The sequence below is a fragment of the Manis pentadactyla genome, chromosome 8 (genome assembly GCF_030020395.1).
Source record: "Manis pentadactyla isolate mManPen7 chromosome 8, mManPen7.hap1, whole genome shotgun sequence".
In the NCBI taxonomy this organism is placed as follows: Eukaryota; Metazoa; Chordata; class Mammalia; order Pholidota; family Manidae; genus Manis; species Manis pentadactyla.
In genome coordinates, this window is record NC_080026.1 from 117,185,636 (window position 1) to 117,209,960 (window position 24,325).

The 24,325-nt window shown below is 40.5% G+C and overlaps 1 protein-coding gene across 4 annotated transcripts in view; it reads left to right on the plus strand.

Annotated features, from left to right (window-relative positions):
• The window catches only part of SORCS3 (sortilin related VPS10 domain containing receptor 3), a 575,246-nt gene that overhangs the window by 492,605 nt on the left and 58,316 nt on the right, over positions 1–24,325 (plus strand). For all 4 annotated transcript variants that reach the window (XM_036906473.2, XM_036906472.2, XM_057506299.1 and 1 more), the window contains exon 14: positions 7,458–7,565. In XM_036906473.2, coding sequence (XP_036762368.1) covers positions 7,458–7,565 — 108 coding nt within the window. The remainder of the gene's footprint in view (positions 1–7,457; positions 7,566–24,325) is intronic.

Here is a 24,325-nt window from a genome sequence, read left to right on the forward strand (position 1 = left end):
TCAGAGCCTGTATTTGGTTGGAATCCATAATGTCAGTAAGTAAGGGTGGAAAGAACTCAGAAGATCTTACGTGCCACTTTAAGGGTTTCAGGTCAAGCCTGTGGAGGTAATTACTCAACTTGTAGGTAATTCCTTCTAAGACTACAAAGACCTGTTTCTCTTTGTGGAAGAAGAGCTCTCTCTACTGAGGACTGAGTAGGACTTCTACTTTTAGAGGGGGAAGCTTGACTCTTTAAATGAATTTGGTTTTTTTTAACCAAGAAAGACAACATTTTTTAAGCCCCTATAATGATATTCTAGGAACCTCCATCTCACTCTGAGTAAGAGACTTGATAAATGCCCTGCAGGCAGATATAGCTGGGCAGATTTTTCCATGGAGGTCCTGGAGAAAGTGGGTGACGGTGGCATATTGTACCTGACCATCACTCTCTTGCACTTTCTCCATTATGGTAGGAACCTAGTATTTACATAGAAGAGGAGTATATTTGGCATGGAATGGGCCTACAGAGGAGAGGGACTAGGAAGAGTTTGGCTTTGGCCAATCTTAGCATCCTGACGTCTGACCATTCAGTCTGTTCTACTATAGTTTCTGTCTGTGTCCCTGATCACTTCCAAAAGGTGCCTTTGTCTGGGAATTTCTGGAGGGAAACCATTCTAGTTGAGAAAAATTAATGTTCACTCAGTGATGTGTAAGTAGGATCAAATCATGCTTCTCAAAGTCATCAATACAAAGTTTCAGTTTTTTCCTGTTCCATGAAATATCTCTTTTGTTAGCTAAAAATATAGAGCTCAGAAAAAAATGGCTACCTTCCCACTGAATTTCCTCCTATGATAATAATGATAATACTACCCTCCATTTGTTTGCCTACTCCAACTTACGAAACCTTGAAAGTGATTTTTCAAACTAAGCTTTGAGATAACATTTTATTCATTTAAAGGATGTTGACACTGTCATTTGTCATAAATGCTGGAAATGTTTCCCTGAACTTGGACACTGCCCATGCTTTCTGCTACCTTGCCTATCTGTGAACGCACTCTTTCCGATAATCTCTGCAGCAGTTAAATGCCAGCTATTGAGTAGGTATGTTAGAAAATGTCAATAACAAATAACTCATTCAGGAATTCTCCCTGGCACTTCTCTTTCAAAGGCTAAGTAGTGTTTTGTAAGGGCTTGACCGTATCATTATTATCAATGTTTCCTTACAAAATTCTTGACTGATTTTGTCTCCTACTTATGAATTGCAAGCTTGTGACACTCAAGCAGTTTCTTTATCACCAGTAGCTTCTAAATAAGTCACAACCTCCAAGGTAAATAAATAAGCTCTTTTAAGTGGAAGAAAGTTCGAGTAATCAGCTTATTGTTATTTTCTATGTAGATCTCAGACTGACATTGTTTTGTATACAGATGTTTATGTATTTGCATAGAAAAAAACACATTTATCCACTCTTATAGTGGCTCTAAAATTTAAATAATAGCTACATTGCCTTTCAGAGAAAATATGAGTCGTAATTGAAAAGCTGGGGAGACTTTAGCTAGACTAACAAGGCATGCTGTTTCTGATAAATTGAAATGATAGGTAGCTAGATACATGCGAAGACAAAACAGCATACAAATAAAACCCATCTGTTTGTGACCGTGTACATTTGGATGCATAGAGATTAGAACCTAACGCTATTTCAGGTAAGGCTTCCATCCAGTATTCTTTGCTCCTTAGAAGCATCAGAGTGAAATGAATAATGGAGCCCCATGGAATGCAAGCGCTTGCTCCGATGAAGACTCACAATAGTCAGAGCTGCTAACCAGCAGGTAGCCTGGGTCCTACTGTTTGCTTAGCCCTGGCGCGCTGTTGGTGTCTCCTTTCAATGGGATGTTCTTGGAAACAGAGCGGAAACATCAGCTGGCCTTTTTTGGCCCTTTGTTCTGCTATAAGTGGTTGTGAGCAGTAGTATTTTGTTCAGAGAAACAGTCACATGGAAACAGTAGTTCCAACTGGTATTTGCCTTTGAGAAGCAGAAGTGCATGTGACTTCTGAAGAACTTCCAGGTGGCTAAAATGCCACCACCTCGTGAATTTGCAATAAAATAAAATGGAGCAGTGTACCTAACCAAAGGGAGGCTGGCTGATTCTCAGTGAGCATTATAACTCTCTTATTTTTGTGCTAAAGACTTCTGCGGAGGGCTCTGGTTGTTCTTGGAAGATTCTTTTCCTTTTAGTGGATCTCATCTCATCTCAATACCATGAAGTCAGAGATACAAGGGTCGTAGAGCATATATAGTCTGGTTTTGCACCTGGTGTAGCAGGTAACGGTTGAACACATCAAAAGGTCACCCCACTTCACCAGAATACTAGGGCTGCAGAACTTATACATACCCAAGACAGAGAGTTCCCATCTTGGACAATGGCTTTACTTGCTAGCAAGAGTGTTTTTATGCTGATCAGTAATGAATCGACTTGCAGTTTCTGTCCATCAGCCCAGGTCTGCTGCCCAGATCTATGCAGAATAAGTCTGATACAGAATTGCATGTGATTTTTTAAACAGTATAGCTGGAAAGAACTTTAAGAGATTTATTTGTCTAACATTCTAACATCTGGAAAATGATCAGGTATGCAACTCAAGATGGATTTTATATATTCATTTGTTCTTCACATATTCATTGAACATATACTGTTTATCCAGCATTAGTATAAGGGCTGAGATACAACAAAGAACAAGATAAAATATTTAGGAGCTTACATTCTTGAGCACAAATATTTGACTATTCTCTTTAGAATGGTTAGAGAATGGAAATCTTTTTTGTTATTTTATCTGTGTTTTTAAAGTGCTGTTTTCCTTCATCTAAGTACATTCTCTCTGATTTAATTCACAGACGTTACCCCTTTTCAGTAAGGTTACTTTTGTTTGTTTAACTATTTGGAAGTCTTCTTACTAAAGATATTAAAAGATAATGGTAATTAATTCAGCTCCTTCTTTTATCTAAGCAATCATCAATTCACATAACCTGTTTTTACCTTTAATCACATTGCTTGTTAGTTTTTCTACAGTAATTAAAACTGAATATAGTATTTAGGATCTAACAGAAGGATAATTTATTTTATTGTGCATGTTACCTACCTGTGAACACATACTACACTTACGGCACCTTGATTATCTCTCACAGTAGTGCCATTGCTGGAAAATATTTACTTTGTGATTGACAATAACCCCAGTTTTTTCACCTTGAACTTATCATTAGTTACTCTTTTCCTTTCTCTGGCTGTGAGGCAATTTTTTTTCCTTCCAAGTAGGCATTCTGCTTTGAATTGGTCCTATCTTATAAGTGACTTGCAAATCTACATCCCAGGTTTTGATCACTCCCTAGAAATCTCAATCCATCTATCCAAAGGTCTCCTTGACAGTGTCACAACATGAAAGTCCAAAAAGCATCTAAATCTTGGTGTGGACCAAGCAGAAACAAATTTTAAAAATCTCTGTTTCTTTTCCCTATTGCAATTGCTTAATCCTAAAAATCCATGTTTTTCACGATTTCTTTCTTTTGTTCAACAACCTATACATAGTCTACTCCAAATCCTATTCACTTCCCCTCTAAAATTACCCTAAATCTTACTATCTTTTTCTATCTCTACTACTATAACCTTTGTCCAAGCTCCCCTCTTACTTAGTCTCTTACATCTGCAACCCTTTCCCCCAACTCATTTCCCTGCATCCACTTTAGGCCCCAATAATCCATTCACCACAGAGAAATAAAAGTTATCTTTTAAAGTTTAAACCAAATCATCTCTCTCCCATTTGAACTGGAAACAGAGTCCTTCATATTCTGGCCTTATTTTCTGACTCCATTTCCTTCTACTAACTCTTTCACATTAATTTACAACTACTGACCATCTTTCTGTTCTTCCCACATAGCAATTTCATTTCATACTAGAGCTTCCCTCTGGCATGGCTCTTGCCTGGATCTTTGCAGAGCAAGCTCCCTATTTTCAGATCTCAGTTTAAATGTCCCCTCCTCAGAGAGGGCTTTCTTAACTTTTCAGTGCAGTGTAGCTATGCAGTTACTCTCTATCACATCACTCTATTTTTATTGTCTCCATGACATTTATTTCTAACTCAGATTTTTGTAACCATTTATCTACATATTGTTTGTCTCCTTAAACTAGAAAGTAAGTTTCACTGAGGCAAGGCCTTCCTTTCTTTATTTACCACCATATCCCTTGAACAGAGGCTACTGCCAGACCAGGCTCATAGCAGGCACATCAATAAATATTTGATAAATGAATCTTGTTCTGTTTTGGTTTGGTGGTTCTTTCTTACCATATTTGGAGGTCAGTTGGAGCTTTGCACCTGTCTCCCTAAGAATTGGCAATTCTACTAATTTCACTTTCACCTGTGGACCTATTAAGGAATTACCAGTTCCTTTGTCTTGGCCATTAATGAGCTATTGAACTGAGGAGGAACAGGAGGATCTCTTGGGGATACCATTCACTATGGTTACTTCACAACATATAAAAACTCCTAATCCTTTAAAAGAATAGCTCTCACAACTTGCAGGCCATCTCCATCCAAATTTTCGATACCCATGAGATTATATTTTCTGATGTCATATTTTTTTGGGTTTCTTAGAGAGTTTTCTTTTGTTTGTATTAATTACCTTAGCCTGTGATATTCAGGTGTTAGATATTATTGATCTCATAAAACCACCTGAATGGCACCATCCTGCTCTTCTAAGTAGTATGTTGATCCTAAAGGAGCATCGCGGCTCTCCGGGACCCAGGAGACCTGTCCCTTCGCTTATGCCAACGTTTGCCTTGGACTTAGGTTATCGTATATGCCAGCTTTCCCACCTGGCTTTTCTCTTAGTTTTTCTTCTGATCCCCTTCTTCCATTTTGCCCATGTTTCTGCTCCTTCCTTATGAACTCAGTTCATACAGCAGGCCTTTGATCTTCCACAGTTTCTCTCTCCATTTTGGGCTTGCTTTTCCTTGGAGCTACCGTCTCAGAATTGCAAGGCTGTGATGGTCTCCCCTTGTCTAGACTGTGGCATCTTATCTTCCTTATGAAAAGTACAGATAACCGACCTCTGCCCGACTCTCGATGGAGTGGTAAGAAGGCTCCGCCTTCCCTGGGATGTTGGTGGCACTCGTTGCAGTTTGCTCTGCTAGAGTTAAAGTTGACCTTCACTGGTAAGGAAATTCTGAGAATGAGACAAGGAGAGAGGCCTTCAACTCACTTTGGCTTCTTCCTATCAATACAATAACCAATTTATCCAAAGTCACCAAAACAAACAAAAAACTAAACAAATATTCCCTTGCCTCTCAGATTCATCAGACTGAATGAACTAGTTAGTGGTCATGGCACACCCTGAAATAGTTATGATTATTTTAGGAACCAGGAGAGGGCACATGGCAAGAAAGATAAAGCCCATTCCCAATCCTGCTTTTTATTTTCACTTTTGAAATGAGAAACTTATTTCCATGAAAAGCAGTTGAGATCTGCCCAACTTTCTCTAGGTCAGCTTACATGATTATTTAGCCCTTAGCATACTTTTTAAAAAAGGCTGAAATGACAAGTCCTTAAATGTCAAGACAATAATGTTAAGTACGATCATCATCATCACACTGTACCTTAGATCTCCAGAACTCATTCATCGTGGATAATTCAAACTTTATACCCTTTCACCAACATCTCATTTATCCCTCCTGCCCCCTCCTCCCACTACCCACGGAAACCAGCTTGACTGTGGCGATCTTTTTACAATGTATACAGCAAATTGTACATTTTAAATATAAATACATTATTAAATGCTCACCCCAACTAGTGTAGGTATTATATGTCAATATTAACTATACTTCAATTTTTAAAAATAAAAAAGTAAAAATAAGCAAATAAAAGTAATTTTTACATGTCAAAAATATCTCAGTAAAGTTGTTTGAGAAAGTCAAGACACTGATAATTTGGGAACTCATAAAAACTTAATGGCAGATTTTGTTTTTTGTTTGTGGGTATAGTCCTAGGTATACCATAAATACAAGAGTTGTTGTCTGAGAGACTAGTTGATCTGGCTGGATAAAAAGACTGACCTTAATCTTTTTAATTAATATATTGGGTAAGAGAGGATAAGACAAGGAGATAGAGTTGAGACAGACAAAGAAGTAATTATGTAGAGAATGGACTGAGTAGGTTGCGTAGTAATGGGGAGACTCCCACATCCAGTACATGGAGGCCAGTATAAGTAAAAAAATGGGTGGGTTGGAAGAGTGCTGTTAATTATTCTTTTTTTTCATTCATTTATTCATTTAACATTTATATAGCACCAACTAGGTGCCCTTTTTCCTGCTAACTACTAGGAATGCAAAAATGAATAGTGTGGTCTTTGACTTCAAAGAGCTCACAGTTCAGTGGAAAAATCAGAAAATTTTTGAAAGTATATGTTACATTGGATAAGAAGCAATAATAAAGATACGTAGGTGGTGTTAAAGGGCCATTCAAGAGCAAGACATATTTAGCATCTGAACTCCCAAGATTAAATTTTGAGATGATAGATTCAAGATCCATTAACAAGTGTTGCAAGAACATAGAGTTCCTACAGATGAACTCAGAGAATCCAGAGTTAGAGAGTCAGAGAAGAATTAAGAATTAACCTGGCCAAGAAGGATCACAGAAATGAAGCAAATACAGCTAGCTTCCTTGGGGAAGGAGTGTCAGGAAAATGTTTCCAGAGGAGATGGGTTTTGGACTATGCCCCCTGGTTAAGGAAAAAAAAAAATAGGATGGGTACTTGATAATATCAAGGAAGGGAAGGAAGCCGGCAATCAGAATTACCCAAATTTCCCCCACTAGTGGCATTCTTTTAAGAGTTTCAGGGGCTGTATCCACAAAGGGCCAGAACCTCTTCTCACCACCGGACAAGAGATGGTGCAGTGTTGCCCAGAACATCTCAGACACTCAGTACTCATCTCTAAAAGCCTCTTAAAATGGCACCAGGGAGGGAAAGTGATACTAACATCCATTCTGAACAAATAGGAAATTGCTTTTTTTAAGGTTTGATCTGAAAGACACACACCTCCCCTCCCATAGGGTACACCCTGCTCTACTCAATTTATCTGTGTCAGAAACTCCAAGGGCTGAATTGATTGTGCTGTAAATTGAACCTCGGGTTCCATTCTGGGGAGTACTTGAAACGTGACACTCCATCCACTAAGCCCTCCTGCTTGGGTTGTTTTTTTTTCAATTCTCATATGTTGAAATATTTCTGCTGCTCTGGTGCTGTCTCTGCCGAGCCAGGAAATGCAGTTTTGATCAAATCTCATTATAATATGGGGAGATGCTGAAGATTAATGACAATTGATAATCCAAACTGCCAGAGAGTGAGATATGGAGGAGAATTTAATAACTGAAAAATTGCAAAAGAATGTGGTTGTGTTTTCAGCTGTCTCTTTCATGTACTTGTTTCCACCCCAGGGTGAGTTTTGACGAGGGCCACTCCTGGGACCAGTACGGTTTCACGTCGGTTCCTCTCTTTGTTGACGGGGCTCTTGTGGAGGCAGGAGTGGAGACCCAGATCATGACGTGAGTACCTCTTTGGCTGTGGTTGGAAGGAGCCCAGAGACCCAGACCCGGGTTCCCCTCACCAAGGCCGGGGAGCTTTCCCTACACCAAAACATTTCAGTCTGTGGGTCAACGTTTCCTCATCTGTAAAATGGAACTATTTATGCTTGCATCCTGCCAATTCAAAAGGCTGCTTAGGGAATTAGAGAAACTAGGCTTCTAACTGCATGTTAAGATTTAATGTAATTTAAAGTGTAACAAATTTCCATTTATCTAAACTCCAAGCAGACAGAAAAATTTTCTGTTGATGTGTTTTCTTTCTTTGTAAAACAGTCCAGTAGGGGGCTAGCGACAGGGACAGATGGAGCAAAACAGCCAACATACTGAAATCAGGGAATATTTTCAGAGAAGCTCCTAAAGTCCATGCCCCCCACCACACACACACACTGTTGCTTTTCCACTTCAGATTAATTTGCTTGGAGATTTTTCTATACTCCTTTACACTGAAAATAGACCTTAGAGCTCGAAAAAGCCCTGAAGTACTGTCTAAATAGTAAAGAAAATGTTAACAAGTTGGTGCTCTTTTCTAAATGTATATCAAATTTTAACTCCTAAGAAGTTGATTGCCTGTGTGTGTTTGTGTGCACATGTGTAGGGTAGCAGTATATGGGGAGATAATCATGGTAACCCTCCACCAGCTAATAGCACCCCTTACCTCTCCCACTCCCCAAGTGACTAGAAGAGGTTACATGTTGACTTCTCAGGGGACAGAAGGAAGGGAGTCTGCCGGGTGAGCTTGAGAGGAATTTGTTGGACTGTGGAACTGGCACAGCAGAGCTCATAGATGCTTCTGTGCTGCTTTGGGGGAAGCATGTGGTCTTCTTACTCTAGGGGACACTGCTGTTCTTTTTGCCTTTGCACTCAGGAATGTTTTTATAGTTTGAGTCACCCAATATGAGGCTGATAGACTTTGAGGAGGATGCACATACAGAGGGAGACGGCTAGTTGTGTGATTTTCCTTTTTCCTAGAAGCATCAGTTAAAATTCTTTAAAATGGCAGCTATGCAGTTTTGAGCAAATGTTGTAATCTGGACTGCTGATTTGACTGCTTGGCCATGTCCCACACCTCTGCTTCCATCCACAGGGTTGACGGCCCACTCCACTGGGCTTTCAGAGTGACAGAAAGAACCCAGCCATGATGAAAAATAGTGCACAAATTGGGGAAAAACAAACAAGTGGACACAAGTCTGATCCCAGGGTTAAGGCACCCACGTTGGGATTCTGTGCATTCCCACAGCTGTGGATGACTTGCCTGCCAGCCAGCTGTGCTGGAGCTCTGTTCCTTCATTTGTGGAACAGAATCTCTCCCTCTGCTTCTTTCCAAAATGTTGAAATACTAAAAATCTTTGCCTTTTTAGGAAATTCAGCAGAAACACTGCAAAGGAGTCCCCTGTCTACAGGATTTATCTACAGAAAGGGTTTATAGGATTTCCAGCGTCCTCATTACTGAAAAAGGTTCAGAATAGAAAATTGGGGTGTTTCCACAAGAATATCTTTAAAATCATTTGGGACAAGTACAGCAAAGACTCATCTTAAATTCTTTTCTTTAATTCTCTCTGAATTTTCTAAATGGTCAGTGAAATATTTTCTCCACCTCGGAGAGTGGTGGACTGTGTCTTTTAAAGACTGAACACTCGTTTTTGAGCATCTGCTGTGGGTTAGGTCCTGGTTTGGATCCTGGAGCTCTGTGGTTGGAGATGGAAAGACATGATGTCAAACCCTATCAGGGGCTGCTATGATCTTCCCAAGGGGTATGTTACACTAATAACTGATGTCTTTAGATGCAAACTTTGTGCTATGCTAGGACTTCCTTGAGCAGTTCTGTTGTAAAATGTAAATAAGGATTTCCTATAGAATTTATTGCTTGGGATGAAAGGCTTTAATCTGAGTTTTGTCTGATAATTTCTTCCCATTTTAATACAACCCAAAACAGAATTGACTCACCATCAAAATTTCTAACTGAAGTGCCTATAATAACAAATAGATTCTGTTGTTCAACTGTCAAATTATTTTATTAACTAGGAGTTAACATTGTGTGCAAGTTCAGCTGTATAGGCCATAGACGGTGTAAGATACAGTATATTATTAATGCTTAGAGTCTAACGTTTCATCGTTGGGTGGACACACAGCAACAATATGTAGCATAAGTCCTGGATGTTCAAGGCAGTATCAAAACATAAATTTTATTTCAAAAATATAAATGATTTGATATATATGTAGCAATATATATGTGTAGTGAATATATATATATATGCACATGTATGTGTGATAGACACACATATGTACATATGTGTGTGAATATATATATATGGAGATACAGAGAGAGAAATCCCAAGGATCAAGGACCCTTAAAAGACCTTTGTGAAGTCATACTGCAAAAGAAATTGGTGGTGTATATGTGCCAGATACTGTTCTAGATAAACAAATCAGAGAGAAACCCCCTGTCCTCATGGAGTTTGCATGCTTGTACATTAAATTAATGTGACATACAAATGGCTCTGTTACATTACCCAGAATGCCCTGCCAGATTAAAAATATTCTTATGAATTCCAAGAAGCATATTAAATACAGGAATATTGGCATCTTTTTCATGAGGATCTCTGACCATGAGCTGATTTTTCCAAATTATTTCCAATACTTCACTTAATCACTAGATGAGAAAGAAAACTGTCCTCTTTTCCAGAACTTCTCTGAAATGACTATCAAAAAGTTTAAGTGTTGATTTTTAAATTCTGTAAGACAAAAGTACACACATTCAAGAAGGCTGTGCAATCTGCTTGACTTCATCAAGCCATACGTGGATGCTCATCACAATCAAATCTGACATGGTCCTAGAATCTCGGTCAGTGAAGATGTATATGGTCCTAAATTCAGGCATTCCCTGTTTTTGTACCAAAGAGACAAACTGGTCTTCCTTTTATTTTGTTATCTCCTTATCTTATAATGTGATTTATTCTGCATTCTCTCATATGAGACCTCTTTGAACACACTGTATGCTTCTCTTGGGCATTACTTTGAACAGTGCTACCTGTACACCACTCTCTACGTGACCTGTCATTCCCTAGCAAGTTTAAGGCCACAGTTTAAATTCTGTTTCATCTAATCTTAAATGGTAATAATTTTTCTCTCCTTCAGATAGAGTTTAGCTGGTCACGTGAATATGAGGGAGATTGGCCTCAGGGCCAAACCATTTATTGAAAAACGAGATAGAGCTTCTATTTTCCTTTCCTTCCCACTAAGACTCTACAAGAGCATGGCAGGCTTTCTGTCTCACGTCCACATTGCTTATCAAGATTCTTTAGATACTAGCCAGTAGAAAAGGAGCTAGAATAGTGCATAATTTTCTTATATGGGATTTGGGACCAAGATGTCCTTGTCTGTTCACGAAGTCAAGCTCCTTCATTTGGAAGCTGTGGCCACCCAAGTATAAACAATTCAGGCTACTATTTTGAATTTTTTACCAAATTCAGAGTTTCTCTAGTAAGAAAGTAATCTAGGTTATTGTCATGGCTCTTCAGAAAATCAAAAGGGTGAGCCCTGGAAAGATGGCCAAGAGGCAATTTCTGTCTCTCCCTTAGATTTGAAAAGAACTTTAAAACCAACTGATCTACTGGCGCTGACCAATGATTTTCCCTCATGGAATGATAATGGCAAGAATTGAAGCAGGAGTTCAACAGTTTTATATGTTCCTTAGGAACTGCAAGGACAGAGAGTCCATTTGAGGGCAAGAAGGCTTGATCTTGCCATTTAACCAAAAACTTATTAATGAGGTAGGTTATTTGGATTGTGTATCCTTCCACTCCCTGGTAACCCTGACTCTGTAGCTCAGCTATGGTCAGGGAGAAAGAAGGGCTAGCTCACTCACTATGGTTTTCTTCCCTTATCTGGCTACCTTCATTTGGAAAATTCAAATATGTATCAGTTTGTGATGGTTAATTTTATGTCTCAGTTTAATTAGATGTGTGGTCAAACATTATTCTGGATGTTTCTGTGAGGGCGTTTTTGGATAGGCTAAACATTTACATCAGTAGACCCAGTAAAGCAGATAGCCCTCTCTAATGTGGGTGAGACTTAACTCAATAAATGGAAAGCCTGAACAGAACAAAAATGCTGACCCTTCCCTGAGTAAGAGAGAATTCCTTCTGCCTGGCGGCCTTTGAACCAGGACATGGCTTTTTGTTGCCTTTTACTCAGGCCAAAACATGCACACTTCCTAGGTGGTCAGCTCTCCTGTGTCTCTAGCTTATCCGCTTACCCTTACAGGTTCTAGGACTTGTCAGCCTCCATAATTCTATGAGCCATTTCCTTATAGTAAATCTCTCTCTCTCTTAATATATATATCCTATTGATTCTGTTTCTTAGTCTGATTAATACACAGTTCACTCATTCAAAAACATTTAATGAGCCTCTAATAAGTTTCAGATCCTCTTCAAGGGTATCAAAGAGGTTGATATAATGTTTCCTACCTTTAAGGAGCTCTCACGCCAATGCATTGAGGAAATGGGGATATATTATTCATCAAGGACCTCCCGGCAGAAAGTAGGTACTTCTTACCAGGAGTGAGCAGCAGCCCACTTGTGTCTGTTCAGCACCTGCCTTATATAACTAGGATATGGGTAGAGGAAAGTAGAGACTTCACACATACAAAAGGTGACAACTGAGTTGGTCTGGAAGTTTCAATAACTGTTCACCAGTGGAGAACCAATTAATATGTAATTGAATGTAAGCTCAAAGGAACCACAGATTTTTAACACTTTTGTTGAACATTGTAACCACAGTGCCTAAAAGGGATGTTGGCACGTAGTGCGAAGTCAGTAATTATTTGTTGAGAGAATGATTTAAAGGCACAGGAAAGAGCACTGGTGAAGGGAGGAGCATTAGTGGGTATTCAGGGCTTGAGACCGAAGGGTCTTAGGTTAGGTTTAGGTATTTGAGCTGGATCCAGAGTGATGTTCTTGAAATTGAAAATATGATAATGCCACGCCTCTTCTCAAATCCCATGGAGGATGTTCCATTGCCTTAGGATAAAGTCCAAACTCATTAAATGGCCTGTAAATGTGTGCACTGCCCACATATCTGGTACGTCCTTTCTGGCCCCCATGTTCTGACCACCCTTCTCTGATCCACTGGTGCCCTCCTGCCCCCAGGACTGTGTCGCGTGTCAGCCTGGAATGTCCTTGTCCTTCCCACTGGAACACTGAACTTCAAAGTGTCTTTCGGGTCTCAGCCTCGGCATCCATTCTTCCAACGCTTCTTTCTTTAACCTGCCAGGTCAGGTTGGGTCCCCATGCTATACACTCTCCTCTCCCGTGTATATACTTATCCTTTTACAATACTTTGGACAGTAAATATTAATGAAAATTGAATTGTTTAGTAGCTTCCACCTCCACTTTCATCTATCCCTAAGACCGACAAACACACATGTATGTGTGTAAACACGCACATGCACACATGATTTTAAGTTCCCATGAGGGAGGATCTTCAAGTATCTGTTCTTTGAGTGCCATGTTCTTAGCTTTGTCCTGGTACTGAGGACTTAGAAGTATGCATGTACTGAATGAGGAATTGAATGAGTTAACATGTGACTCTTAAGGGCCCCAATAATCTTACCACCACTGTGATTGTTGACGTCTCTGGATTCTGAACTGCTATGATCAGCATCCAGTAGTTGCACGTTATGAGAGCCTGGGAGGTGGGGAGGAATCAGAACCGCCTGTCTATGTGCAGAGATGAGTCTAGCAGGGCGAAGAAGCAGGCATGGGATGCTGTGGGATGCAAAAGGGCAGCTAGAGAGCGAGGGTCCTTCTGGGAGTGCTCTCTGGTTTCCTCCACCTTCCACAAGAACCTTCCCAGCTTCCACTTCTCCCAGAAGCCACAGCTTGCAGTTCGTGGAACTTTCTACACTGCAGCTCTGTGAGGAAGTTTGTGTGGGAGAGATGGTCCCCTATTTGCAGGCATGGAATTTGCTTACTTTTATTGCTCTTTTTCCCACTGTCTTTTCAAATGTTATTATTTCAACATCTCCCTGGTAACCTTGCTAGGAATCATCTAGTCAAGCCTAATTCACAGTGAAATGTGACTGTTCTTATTACTTAAGGCTGAGAATGGGGCTTGATGATTGACAAGCCAGAAGGCCTATTGCAGTCCCCAGCAGTGGCTCTGTAGCTAAAAAAGTATGTGGCTCTTAGAGTACTTGTGCCTTTTAGTGCACTATTTGCCCACAAATTAGCACCTTAAGGAGATCTCCTTTTTGCTTGGCTCAGATGTGGACTCAGATGCGAAACAGTGCTTTCTTGCATCCTCAAAGCAACATTTGAAATTCCTTCCTGATATGAAATGTTTGAACCAATTGACTATAATTTAACTGATTATTTATAGGGGCCAGAGAGAACCTGGCAGCCTTGGGCCCAAAAGGAGAGGTGCCGCTTTCCTGGAAGAAAGTAGGTACTTCTTACCAGGAGGGAGCAGCAGCCAACTTGTATCTGTTCAACATCTTCCTTTGTGTCTGGCATCTCACTCAGCGCCTTCTGAAACTTGATGCTATGGACATTGCCCAACAGTCCTGTCAGGCAGATTAGATTCTCATCCTAGGCAGATGAGGGCACTGAAGTTCAGAGAAATTAAGTGCTTAGCCCACAATGTTTGATAAGAGGCAAATTGAGAGCAAGGAATGTGAATTTCAAACTTCAGGCTCAGCTGAAATATGAGGAAAGGTACTAGAATTCTCCAAGGTCTGTTCAGTAAAAGACCATGGTGTGCAGGGCCAGAGTGGCGGGATGTTAGTTTTTCACTAATTGATAAATGCCCACTGTGCTGCAGACGCTAAGCCCCAGCAGATCCATTCAAATGCAGTCTGTTTGAAGAGATATGACAAACACACGAAAGAACTAGAGAACAATTAATGATAATGTATGGGACAAATTGTAGTGGCCATTAGATGTCAAAGAAGGGATTGAAGATAGAGTAGCTAAAAAAAGGCATCCTGGCTATGCAGCCAGGAAGGACAGAGGTCGTCTGGGGTCGGGGGAGCACTGTGCGCGCACAGAGCAGTAGGGACGTGCCTGGCTGTAGAGGAGAGACCGAGAGGTGGAAAGGCAAGAGAAGCTTTCAGCAAACTGTCTAGGGCCCATTGCCTCACTGACTCTTTATATAAATCCAATTCTAATTGGCATAAATCTCTGATTCATTGTTCCACCAGCAGAACTAATAGGCAAAGTGAAGGGGGAGAGATAAGATTTTGCCTAGAAAATTAGGCAAACCCCAAAGCTGCAGAGGTTTTCACAAAAAAAGTGAAGACCTTCTTTCCACTTAAGGGACCGTGACCACTGCTTAGCGGGAACATGCTCTTAAATATAGCCTTAGTGCAACACAAAGACCCAGCCCTGAGCTTAAATGCATTGTTTAGCCTCCAGTCACTGCATCTGATAAAGTTGTTGGAAATGAACCAGCGCTGCTTCCATTGATCTGTTTTTCAATTCTCTGTTGTTTGCCGGAAGAGCCTGATTTTACTTTGCCCAGAGTAAGTCATTCGAGTAATTGGCAAATCCAGTGGAACTCTCAAGTCATTGCCTCTGGCTGGCTGTGGGATCACATCCTGCAGGTTGTCACCAGACTTACCATCAACTCAGAGGCTCGCTCTTAGTAGTGCCAATGAACACAAAAGCAGAATGCATGCCAGTACAGGGGCTTTTGGATGATCATAGGATGTACATGAGGCTGACAATACCCTGGCTGGAAAAGGCATTTTTGACTAATGGGTTGCTGTGTGGGATGGAGTGGAAGCCGGACGCAGGGGTTTTGGAGGTTTATACTCCAGGGACGGTGCTCCAGCAGCAGGAGGACACTTATCATCCATGTGATCTTCGTTGCCTTACTGACTCTCCCTCTGAGCCAGGTTTCCTCTTGTGGATGTGAGAATTAAACGAAATAACTTCCACGGAGGGACATTAGCAATATCTGTAGTCTCCATAATCTAATGATTAAGAAATGGACCACCTTCAGGGAAGAACTTTAGCCAACTACAGCAGAGATCAGCAGACTTTTTCTCTAAAGATTTTAGGCTTTGATGGCCACTAAGTTTTTGTTACAACTACTTGACTTTCCCAATCTAGTGTAGGAAAGCAGCCATAGACAGCATGTAAACAAATGGGCATTGCTGGGTTCCAATAAAACTTTGTTTATGGACACTGAGATTTTAATTTCGTACAGTTTTAATATCATACATTACAACTCTTCCTTTCTGCACCCCTCCCCATTTCAAATGTAAAAGCTATTATTAGTTTATAGGCAGTCCAAAACAGTCAGTGGGTCAAATTTGTCCCATTGGCTATTCTTTGCTGGCCCCGAACAAGAGTGCACATGGAGTTTAATCCATTGTGGGGAGGTTGCAAATATCATTTTTATTTTTAACACAGTTTCTACAAACTTTCCTTAACCATAAACTACTTCTCCACCTGCACTCTCATGGGTATTGAGCAGACAAATCATTTGAAAAAGCACAGAAGTTTCCTCCTTTTTTATCCTAACCACACAGGCAAGTGTCACCTCTTTCAGGAAGCCCTATGGAATTCCTCCAACACTTCCTCATTTCCTTTTTTTTTCTTTTTTTTCCTCATTTACTTTTATTGCACTCCTGTCTTAAGCCTCAGGGTTTGGCTTGTAGATGTATTTCATTTGGGCTGTACTTTTTTTTATAAATGGTGCCCAAATTCACAAAGTTGGAGGCATCTGGCAGCATTAGGCCCAAATGCCCGTTGTCCCACAGTCTGCCAGAAACTGCCTGCCTGGGACGGTGCATGCTGTTTCTTGCCCCACCTCTCATCTGAGGCACACATGTTCCCTCTGGTTTCCTCAACTCACTCATTATTCATTTAAGTTGTCCTCCTGGCTCCTATAAGATTTTGAGTTTATGATTCCCCGCATAGATTCAACATCCATAGTTTCATACCTATATTGTTTCCCTGCAGTTCTTTTTCAAAGTTTTAAAAATATGTTTAAGTACAAAGAATGATGTCACAGGCACCTGTGTACCAACCACCTGGAATTAAGAAATATTAACATGCTATCACTTTGGCTTCAGATTTTTAAAATAAATATGCAGGTGTCTCAGGGAGAGTCAGTCTTCTCATTATTGTACATTTTTAGACCCTCTCCCTTACTCCCTACCACACAGCCTGCCTGCCATAAATTTGATGTATCTCCTTCTTCTAGTACATGTATTGATACATTTGGTATGTATTTAATTATCCATAGACATATGTGTAGTGTTGCTTTATGTGTTTTTTAAGAGGTATATTTTATCTAAATGCTGTCATTCTCCTGCATGCATCTGTCACTCAGCATTATCTATCTTGGGCATATCCTTTGGGTCCAGACACTTTGTGCTATCTGGCATTCTGTCATGATAGGAATATACATGATTTATTTCTCCATTCTCCTATCAGTGGGCATTTAGGTTATTTCTAGTTTTTCACTATCACAAACAGCATTTTCCAATCTTTGTACATGCCTGCAAGTACATACAGAGAAGTTCTCTGAGCTGCATACCTACACACGGAATTGCTCATCCTAGTTAACTGGCCTGGCCACCCCTGTTTTCACAGTTTTCTAATCGTTTTACATATTAGCAATCTGCAGTTAGAGTGTGAGGGTTCTTTTAGTGTGTAAGATTCATGAGGACTGTGACTGTCTTCACCACCCCCACAGCGCTGACCGTGGAGGCTTGTGTATGATTGGTGCTCAGCAGCGACATGGTGAATGGACAGTATTATTGGACTGAACTGCAAAGTATTTATGTCTGAATTTTATGCTTTTTTTTCTGATTCTTTTTTTCTCTGGGTTCAGGACTTGACACACAGTAGGAGACTGAGAAATATGTATGATCCAAGGGAAAATAATGTCCCTCCTTGTCCCCTTCTCCTGCAGCTCCTTTAGTTCGCATGTCTTCCCTCCTCTCTGAAACCCCATCTCCACCGTCCATCTCCCTTTGGTTTCCATCTCTTAGGTTCTCCTCCGTTACCCAACCCTTAACTCATCTTTCACAGGTTTGCAGACCACAATCTCTAACCCACTGTTAGGAACTTTAACCTTTAAATTCCATGGAAGGAACTCACTACATTTTCAGGAAAGAATTGAAGTTGTTTGGATACAGAATGATTTCTTTATGTTCATTTTTAAAAATCAGCTTTTCTTCTTTTGCCTCTTCAGATCCAGGGCCTTTTAGTCTCTTTGTCTCCCCTCCACCCTCCTCTTCTCTTGATTTCAAGCCTTTTAATCCCTGCCTTTCCCGCCATCTCACCGATCACTATTCCGTGTAATACTGGCTCCACTCACAAGAGGCCTTGCTGCCGATCCCCTGCCTGTTTCCATTAACGTCTAGTTCATATCTCACGCTCACTCATTGCAATTTCCCTGTGGCTTCTGACCTCCCTTCACACTAATCCCATCTATACCCTAATGGGAAAACGATCAGGTGCCAGGAACACACACCAGTAGCCAAGGATGTGGCCTGAATTTCTATAGGCTGACAACTGCTGGCCTTCCTATAACGCTGCTCTTTCTGCTTGGATTTGAAATTGGTCCTCAGCAAGCTTCCACATGGAAGTAGAGAGGAGGGCTTAGAGGGTAGGTGGCAGGAGGAGTTGTGGGGAGCCTAGACCTTTCAGAGAACTGGACCTTTATAGGAACATTTAAAAAGAAACTCAGGGATCCAAACGTATCAAGTTCCTGTTACAGGAACATGTATTAGTTCTTTATTCAACAGCATGTACTGAGTACCCACTACAAGGTAGGCACTGTTCTAAGAATTCTAGAAACTGGGCCTCAGCATAAATAAAAGAGTCAAGGTCTCTGCTGGTGGGAAGTTTATGTTTTAAAACCTCTTCCATACCCTTCAGAAGAAAGATCAGTGTTGTATGAGGTTTATTGCAGCTCCAGCATTCATAGAGTTTTTTCTATAATCCAATTTGGAGCTTTTAATAGTGGTGGTCATGGTGGTGGCGGTGTGTGTGTGTGTGTGTGTGAGGGAAGGAGAGGGAGGGGAGAGAGAGGGAGAGAGGAGCTATCACATAAACAATACTGTTAATGAATGGAAGGGAACATCACAGAATATTAAAAGTGGTTATCTCCAGTGGGGGTTTTATTTTCTCATCTATAGTTTTTATAGTTTTCAAATTTTTTATAATGAGAATGTATTCTTTTTATAATGAGAAAAGGGAAGTCATTTATCAAATGTACACATGAAAAATAAGTGTCTTCCAGATAACAGAAGAAAGGGGCTGCATTTATTTATGTGTGGATGATTGTGTGGGTCCCAACTTTAAGGCTGTGACCTAAAGGAAGAGGGAGTCTTAATTACTCACCATCACTTCCCATTGCTCAATAATGCTCTGTGTAAATTAATAAGAAATTATTTCAAGTAAACAGGCTCCTGGAATCCAATAAAAGACAAGAGTGGAAAATAGACAAATCCCACTCATAAAATAAAAATTCAGGAAATTGCTAGATAGTGGCTTCTGATGAAGCAGTGCTCTAAATAATTTCTCCAAGGTCACCTGGTTAATTTATGCTGCATTTGTAAGTTATTGTGTATTTTAAAAATTAATGAAAGATTTAATTATAGCAGGGTTGCCTGTGACCTTTGGTGAAATGACTTCATCATAAATCTGCAGGCATTTCAGAACTGTTTTCCAGGTTTCTAATAATTTGCTCTCAAATTAATGACATCCAGCCAGTGAAAGGAGTCAAGCCTAGGTAAAAGGATTGAGTTGGGATTTGCAGTTTCCTAGCAATGGCTAATTCTGAATCCTGGACGGAGGTGGCAGAGAAGATGGTATGTGACTCACTGGAATCCACAGCAGGTTTAACTGTTTACTTAGAGGAATGAGAAATAAATCCAATGTGTTAATAGGGGAAACTGCACACAGCCACACTGGGTCATTGCAGGGCATTTGACTTGGGGCACATTTACCTGCATGTCAATGTGGAGGCAGCACCTAGACCAATAGGAAAAGTCTTCTTCCCTGGAACCCACAGTGGTTCTCCCTCATTTTTAAATGGAAGGTCTCTGCCTGCCTTCCCACTTGCTGACCACTAGTGAAGCCCCAACTTAGACTCCATCACCCCATTGGCTCTGAACTTCACCTATCTTAGAAGCCCAGTGAGGGCTGCTAAGCTGCCTTCAGAGGGGAACAGCCTCATTTCCCCAGAGACCAGGATACATTATTGTCTATGTCATTCTGATGACGCATTTGATCCAATAGAGTGTGCAGAGAAATGCCATATCTTAGCACATTAGAGAAAACCATCTCTTTTAGAAAAGCCTGGTAGCACACATCTGTAGTTCCAGAACAGCAAGCTATAGTTTGGAAAACCCGAAGCACCCGTTAAGACACAAGAGCCTGAAGGAAAAGGCAGCAGGTAAAATGATCTTGGCTGAAGACTTCCCTGTTTATCCATAGCCTGGATGTGATCACTTCTCTACTCTTCATTCCTCCAGAAATTACTCGCAGAACTACCGTCCCATAGGACATATTGTGACTCAGCCTGCAAGCTGCAAAGCTCTCTCATGAAAAGCAGCCAGTGTGGGAGAAAGTTAGGTTTCAGAGGACTTGGGTTCTCGTTCCTGGTCTTCTTGTCCAGGCCACTGATTTACCTGTGTTCCCCAGTCAACATATGGAGGCTTGGGTGAAAGGTTCATACCTGAGGACACTTAAAGCACTAAGACTTTATAATTCTGTTTGTTCTTTTGCATGGCTCAGGGCTTCCCAGCTAGAGGCCAAGTCGATAATGATTGTCATAGTTCAGGTTCAAGGTGCATAATTGTCCACACAATAGATGGTTTAGACTTTGAGGCAAATTGGGTCATAATTGGAGCTCTCTAGATACATCTCTGCAGATTTCTCTTTTCTTCCTTCCTCCAACTGTGCTTTCAGTTTATATATTTCATGGTGTTTTTGCCCTTTGTGCAAACAGCCTATTACAAGCTGGAGCTAAGAGGGACCTCATGTATCTACCTCAGTGCCAAACTGTGCATTCACATGATTGCTAATGAGTCATGAGACACTTAGAAAAGGGGATGAGTCGTGCTGAGATCACAGTGCTGAGAACCGGGTTATAACATTAGTAGCAGCTGCCTAAGTTGGATGCCTGAATCTAAATGCCTACTTGCTGTATAACCTGTATAGATGAGTTATTCAACTTCTTTGAGCCTTAGTTTCCCCATCTGTTTAATGGGAATAACAAACAAAATGAGATAATCCATGCGAAGTGGTTAGCATACTATCAGTATTCAATAAATTATAACTAATATTGGTATTTTTAATTATTATTATTTAACTTCTACTGTATGACCTACTGTTGGCAAAATATTGTAGTAGAGATCATGGGGAGATAAAAGCATAAGATGATCTATCTGTCCACAAAATTCTCAGACATCCAACAAAAGACATAAAGTTATCCTAAGTACAATTATACAAAAGATATTTAATAGTAGTTTTAAATAATTCACTTCTTCATTTTTATACTAAATATTATAAATATACAACACATTTAAACTCAGAGCTCTGTTCGGTACTATTATCCTCATGTTGCACGAGAATACAGAAGTCTAATTAATGTGTGTAAAGAACTTTCCATATGTCCAGGATTGGGGTCCACATCTGGATCTATCTGATGCCTCCACCTTTGTGTTTAATCATTTTATTCTGCTGGGTGTCAAATAATAAATAAACAAGCACTATCATGTGTAAGGCACAGCTATGTAAGTGGCAAACTTAAAGAGTTTAAAATCTAGTAAGGAAGGTAAGACTTATATACATATTCTACAACTTTGATACCCTTTGAAAGCGATAAAAGTAATACTCAAAATACAGGGAAAATGCTACAAAAGTTCAGAGGAGAGAGGGATCTTTTTTTTTCCTTAGAAGTTAAGGAATAAAGAAGGAGGAATGGTCATGGAAGGCATAATAGGAAAGTTAACATTTGAATTAAAACCAGAAGGAATAATCCATCAAGAAGATAGAGTAATCTCAAAACCTGTGTTATGATTTCATAATGCAAAAACCTACATAAACTCAAGGAGAAATGGAAGATTTGCAATATCATAGGGGAATATTTTAGTAAATTTCACAGAGAAACCAGTAGAGCAAGCAGTCAAAAAGTTGGGATGATTTGGGTGTGGACAACATATTTAGCAAGTTTGTTTTAAAAAACCTCTCTGTACAACCCTCCACTCAATAGAGAATACATATTTTTAAGCAAACATTTAATTTTAAAAAAAATATTGACCTTATCTTGGACCACATACAAAGTCTGGACTAATTACAAAGAGCCAATATCATTGAGATCATGTTCTCTGTAAACAGCACACTTAGATCAAAATTGTCAATTAAACTTACATAAGGAAAAATAAATAAAGGAAAAAACCTCATATGTTTGGAAAACAAAACCCTGGGTTATTTAGGAGGAGTTTTGTTTCTTAAAGAGGATATAAAATGGTCATTATGAAGTATTTAGATTTGAAAAGCTTTCCCTCCTTTCTTCCCCACTCCCAAGAATTCCTGCCTAATATTTGACTTGCAGACTGGTAGGATTTGGACAAGGTAAGGTGTGGGGCTAGGCATCCCAAGCATAAAAAAGCAGGCACTAGGAAATCGTGCTTCCTTTAGTGGAACAAATGGAATTCTGTTTGCGCACCAGTAACAGTGGGTTGTAGCAGGAGATCGTACTGCAAAGGGAGATGGAGGCCAATGCAGGGAGGCTCCTGAATCACGATCTAAGTTCTTAGCATGATAGTCATGACCAAATCTTGTGAGAGCTCAGTAACAAGATGACTTGGGAGTTTTCTACATAAGAGGTTGAATTTACAGAAATAAATAGGATTGCCAAGGTCAAGGGTAAGGACAGAGGAGAAGGCTTGTTACAACAGTCAGGGATGGGGGAAGGAGGAAGAGGCAGAGGAGTACACTTAGAGAAGCAAGAGGGAGACAAGGAGAATATGGAGTGACTGATGCAATAAGGGCCAGAGGAAAGGGCTCTGCCCTGGTGGGGTAAGATCACCATCTGCTCATATAGAAAGTCAAAAGTTTAGAATAGGAAGAGATCACTTAGATGTAGAATACCTAAGTGAAGAGCACGGCAGAAACAAGGTGTTGAATCAGGAAATTGTGTGTGTGTGTGTATGTGGGGTGTGTGCATGCACGTGCATGTGCATGTAGGCATATGCACCAGGGACTCTCTTAAATGTTTCACAGTTATCATTAGCATATGTGTATATATGCACATGTGTACAACTGTTAATGTAGAGCAGGCATTTGTAGAAAGAGAAATACGCTAGTTTGGCTGGAACAAAGAGGGAAGGAGAAAGAGAAGTGTGGAAAGTAATGTGAGGTCCAAATTTGGGACAGAAGGCTAGGTCTAGGCACTTGGTCCCTATTCTGTAATTACAGTTTCTGAGTAGGCATGTATCGTCATTGGGATAATGCTTTAAGAAAAGTGTCTGGAAGCTGGTAGAGGATAGGTTTCATGAAGATGGGTATATGGTGTAAATGAGTGAAACCTGTGAGGAGGCAAGAGGTCCTGAGAGCCTGAATCACAGCTTCAGCAGAAGGGAGTGCAGCCAGTAGGAGCTTCGGCTTCACGTGGATGCCACACTGCATTCTGGCTCATCCTGGACCTTGAGCATAGCACTGGAGCCTCGGTTTCCTCACCTGAAATGGCTGTGCCTATGATTCTCAAGGATTGTGTGGAGTTCAGACAGATAATAGCTGTGGAACATTCAGTAGAGTCCCTGGTACATGATCTGCATGTCATCAATGGCCACCACGGTTATCAGCAGGGCATGGGAGTGGATGCAGATGGAGCTGGCGAGTGATTTCGTAGAAGTGTAATGCAAAGGGCTGCATGTAGCTGGAGGTCCTGAGAGAGGACCGAGGTGAGTCCTGAGTCTCTGCTAATGCAGAGGTTTCCAGCCTGACTGCAGAATTCACTGAGGCAGTAACAGAAAGAGAAAAGTCTGGGAGGAACTGACAGAGTTGGCTTTCACCTTGTTCTGTTTCCAGATTTTCTTCAGGCAGTTAAAAATGGGAGATTTAGTAGAGGAGCTCAAGACGTAGGTGTCAGAGTCACTGAAGAAGGTAGGGGAAAGGGGGAGGTCCTGGGGAAGTCTGATGAAAAAGCCATTTATCCTAGTTGGGTTCAATCAATCAAACGTTCCCTGGAAAGCTAGTCTACAGTGAAGTCCTCCTATTCCAATTCCCCAAGCATTGTTTCGTTTGCACATTTCTAGTGTCTTCCTAGTAATAAATCCTCATTTTTTTCCTCTCAATTTTTATAACTATATATAAAAGTTGGTGTAATTGGAGGTGTAAAAAAGAACCAGGTTACTATATAGGGGAGAATCAGGTGACCCAGAGTTGCTTTCCTGTAAAGGAGAAATCATCTTGAGTACTCCTCTAATTACATTTAGTGTGGCATTGTTTCCACCTAAATTATAGCAATTATATACCAAGATCCCCTTTGAAATCATTTAATTAATGAGTAGCTAACCCTCTGTGTGTATGGAATTCTAATGAAGTCTTTTATTTTTGTGAACCACCTCCCTCCCTCAAATTAATCAGTCTCTCCTCCACAAGGCTCACTCAGGTCTGGATGGTGGATTAGAGAAGATGTGTTAGTTAAGGTCTCAGAAAATCAAAGTGGTTTGTGGAAATCCTAGCACAGTC